This window comes from Diplotaxodon limnothrissa, linkage group LG23 (genome assembly GCF_057381915.1).
Source record: "Diplotaxodon limnothrissa isolate DT_005_m linkage group LG23, D_limnothrissa_male_GT1.1, whole genome shotgun sequence".
In the NCBI taxonomy this organism is placed as follows: domain Eukaryota; kingdom Metazoa; phylum Chordata; class Actinopteri; order Cichliformes; family Cichlidae; genus Diplotaxodon; species Diplotaxodon limnothrissa.
In genome coordinates this window covers 18,935,388-18,939,767 of record NC_140617.1, presented here as the reverse complement: position 1 = coordinate 18,939,767, position 4,380 = coordinate 18,935,388, and the positions used below count along the sequence as shown (strand labels likewise).

Genomic DNA, 4,380 nt, shown 5'->3' with positions numbered 1-4,380 from the left:
GCTGCGTGCTTCCAAACTGGCATTTCATCTCAGAGAAAGCTATCCCAGAGAAGTAAACTAAGCATGTAAGTTCATCGCTGAATGTTTGTGAAACATTCCCACATTAAGCTTAACAATTGATATATTGTGGCCGATGGCCATTGGCCATGGTGATTTTTCGTTTTCATGGGCCTATGGTCAAAGGAGCTTGCAAAGAAAAGCGTCTGGACTTCTTTAAGTTGCTTGAAGACGTTTCACCTCTCATCCGAGAAGCTTCTTCAGTTCTAAGGTCAAATGGTGGAGAGTCCCAGATATAACCTAGTGGGAGTAACCCCCCACAGAGGGACAAAAGGACCCCCTGATGATCCTCTAATCACCGATGGTGTGAAACTGGGTGTGGGTCCCAATCAGCCAGAGTTTCGGGTGTGTTCATTGTGAAACCTGGCCCCACCTTATCATGCGAATTCCTGAGGTCAGATGGCCCAGGATGTGAGTGGGCGTTAAGGCGTCTGGGAAGGGATCTCAAAACTGGATTACAGAACACAAACTTGGAGTAATTAGGACCCTACACCACCGGGCAGAACATGTTCCCTCTTTTTTTTTTTTTTTTTTTTTTTTTTTTTCGTTTTTTGGCCTGTCCCGTTTGGTTCTTTTGCCATCAGAATTGTTGTCTAAAGGCAAAGAAAGATGCCCAACGGATTTACTTTACCAAACTGACCATCCCAGCCTTGCCGTAATGGTCCATTTGATTCACCTTTTATTGTTTATTTTATTTTCACTTACTGAATACGGGACAGACTTGACTGGGGGAAAGAAGGGGAGAAAGAAAGAGGGAAAGAGAAACAGCTGAGAAGAGGGACGGGGGAGAAGGGCAAAAGACAAAAACCAACAGAACGGACAGAGAAAAAAAATGCATATATCAATCACCTGGATCACCTGCTGAGAAAGAAAAAAGAAAGCAAGCAGAAGAGAACAAGAGTAATAGAATAAACAACATCACAATGATATATGGGAATATGACAGTAAATACTAAATGTTAAACATTATTGTGCAGCACATAAGATCAACAGAACACAGTGTGCTTTGAGGTAGGAGCCAAAAAGGGTGTAGTTTGTGGGTGTGATCACCCGTGTGTACACCTGTGAGCATGGACGCGCTTGTTTTTTGTTTTTTAAAAGGTTCCTTCATGTAATAATCTGCTAGAGGGTGTGGGGGGGCCACAGCCCCGTCCTCCAGGGCGTGAAGCAGGTGTGGAGGAGATCAAAACTCCAGACATCCAGAGGCCCCCAGAACACAAGAGACCAAGGAAGACCAACAGAGGGGCAGCTGCACCACTGTCCCGGAAAGAGCTGAGGAGAGTCCCAGATGAGGGCTCACTCATCATGTTCCCTCTAAGCCTGAAGGAAAAAAGAAGGAACACACACATGTAAAGGAAGCACTCAAAACGTGCGGCTATCCTAAATGGGCGTTCTTAAAGTCAGCAAAGAGGCACAGAAAAGAAGACCAGACACCAGCGAGGGAGGATAAGAAGGACAGACGCAACAACATTGTCATCCCCTATGTAGCCGGTGTATCAGAAAAACTCAGGAGAGTTTTCTCCAAGCATGACATCCTGGTGCATTTCAGACCCAGCAACACGCTCAGACAAAAACTGGTTCACCCGAAAGACAAAACGCCAAAACACAGACTTAACAATGTGGTGTATGCTGTACAGTGCAGCGAGGAATGCTCAGACCTCTACATTGGAGAGACCAAACAGCCACTTCACAAGCGCATGGCACAACACAGAAAAGCCACCTCCACAGGACAAGACTCAGCAGTCCATCTGCATCTTAAGGATAAAGGACACTCTTTCGAGGATGCCAATGTTCACATTTTGGACAGAGAGGACAGATGGTTTGAAAGAGGAGTGAAAGTAGCCCTCTATGTCCACTGTGAGCAACCATCTTTGAACAGAGGCGGGGGTTTACGACACTGATAGGTTTGTAACATAAACCTATTCGCTGGAACGTTAAGGACAATCTGCTACGCAGCAAAAGCAAGACTCAAGGCACCAAAGTTCTCTGGTTACTCATGCATGAGGGAGACCTGGCTGGAGCCAAGCGTCGTTCCACCACTTGACCACTGTCAGACTCTCAGCCAGGTTTCCCCACAGCACTCCTTTTATTGTGGTTACATGAATATGCATAGGGTCATTAACATATAACATCTTACATAGGTATACATGTGAACAAAGAATACTGTGTGTGTGTGTGTGTGTGTGTGTGTGTGTGTGTGTGTGTGTGTGTGTGTGTGTGTGTGTGTGTGTCAAAGGTCATATAACAACATGAAGGCACGAAGGCAATCATCCTTGGTCAGGAAGAGGGTAGACTAGACCCCCCCGGTAAGGAAGTCCAGCAGTTCATCTAAACAGAAAAGCACTTAGACTAAAACAAATGTAGCTACGTTAATCCTACCATAAAACAATAAAACAAGATGCGACCTCTTCCCATGCCCCCAAGATGCAGGTGTGCATTCCAGTGTGGAATACACACCAAGCCTCTGTAGCCTGTTAAAGATCACACAACTTATCACTACACAATTGATTATACACCTCTAAGCATATATGATTAAATGTTTCCTAATACAAATGACAATAATAAACTCTAAACCCAACATCACCACCCTGTATTGTCATTTTTTAAGGCTATACAGCGTATATATATCTTCAGCTCTACACCACTTGTCAACATTTTCAGTGCAGGCTTCATTTCATACACACATATTAGCCTTAGCATCCATGTCACTCTGCTGCAACAGTATGTAATTGGTAAAGGTGTTAGCAATCATTCTATTCACCATCGATCTTACACATGGCAAAATGCAACCTGTAAACAAGCAAAGCAATGCCAATAATGTAAGAATGGGAGTCAAAAACCGTAAGAACATATTCCACCATGGTCCAGATGTCAACCAGGCTATCCAGCCTTGTGACGCGTCTCCTCCTGATGTGTGGTCTACCACATATTTCTGCAGAGCAGTTAAGTTCTGCAGTGCCTCATAGATGTCTCCTCCAGTCGTATATCCATCCGGAATAAACGTACAACACGTCTCTCCAATCAGCTTACACACTCCTCCTTGTGATGCTGTTATCAAGTCTAGGGTCAGCCTGTTTTGCAGTACCATCGTTCTGATGGCCTGTTGCTCCTCCGCTAAGGCTGTTCCCAGAGTCTTAGTAAGATTAATGTGTCGCAGTAGGGCATATCGGTTGATCTCCACATGATCCCGCACCTCTGCAACTCCGATGTTTGGGATCAAACTTTGGAAGAACTTAGCCCCTCCACTCCAAATGCGGAATTCTCGCGGCACTCCAGTGTCTACTGTCACTCCAAACGAGTCAGGTGAGGCTAAATTCACCTCACGCTTCTGTCGGTTGCTAGGGTGATGTTCAACTCTGTCCATGAAGAAGACATGATCGGATAATTTCACCACGGCACACAATCCTCCCCATCCCTCAGGGAGTGATAGATAGGCTTTATGTCCACACAGGAAATACCAATCAGCCAAAACTCTTGTTCCTTTACTGCTCGGCACCGTCCTTGAACATCCTGTCCACTTCTGACTCTTTGCCTTTACTGGTATCCTGTAAGCCCGGTTGGACTTGCATTCAGTCCTCCTTAATGTCAAGTTTTCAGCGCACTTTGCATCGGTCAAGCATTTCATACACCTGCTCTCATCCTCTGGAGGGCAGTAGGTGTATATGTATCCACATAAGTGAAGCGGCAACTCCCCCACTGACAATGATCCATTGTTCATCACACACAACGGCAATTGGGCTGTATTCAGCTTGTTCAGCAATATTATGTCCGGCAGTGGGTCTGACACTTGAGGCCAGGCCAATAAGTCAGTTTGCTCAGAACAATTCATGTTTAGAAGTGGTGACTTACTCCAGGTGATGTTCAGAGGTGTACTGTAATTGGCCTGGGACCAGAGGACTCTGTTGCCAGGATGAGTTGCTAAGCCCAACAGACACCAACTCCTGTCCTTTGATATGCTGTACGGCCACAGTCCAGATGTATATGCGGATAACGGCATATGAGCACACACATAGCAGTCTGTCCTATTGTTCAAGTGAGCAGTTGTATTCATAAACTGCCACCAAAAGTTTGTAGAATAGCCATGAGGGTATTGGGTGTGGTTTCCTTGAACATACAGGGTCTCCACAGCTGACCATGATGACATCAAAGCCATTACACCCAGCAGGGTAGACAACACTTTACCAGCCATTCTGATGAGTACCTGTGGCTCAGTTGGTTTCTTCACCGGATTGAGACGAGGGGCCCTGGAGGCTTTCCCCCCCCTTTGTACCCGGTCTTCCTGCCACTTACTCCGAGCTGGCCTGGATGTGTGTCACCTTCTTGC

General features: G+C 45.8%; 1 protein-coding gene across 1 annotated transcript; it reads right to left on the bottom strand.

Moving 5' to 3' along the window:
* Positions 1–2,730: 2,730 nt before the first annotated feature.
* Positions 2,731–4,122, bottom strand: LOC146607819 (uncharacterized). Its single transcript, XM_085348005.1, has one exon. It carries the CDS (start codon positions 4,105–4,107, stop codon positions 2,731–2,733), a length of 1,377 nt encoding a protein of 458 aa, XP_085204131.1. The 5' UTR covers positions 4,108–4,122.
* Positions 4,123–4,380: the final 258 nt, after the last annotated feature.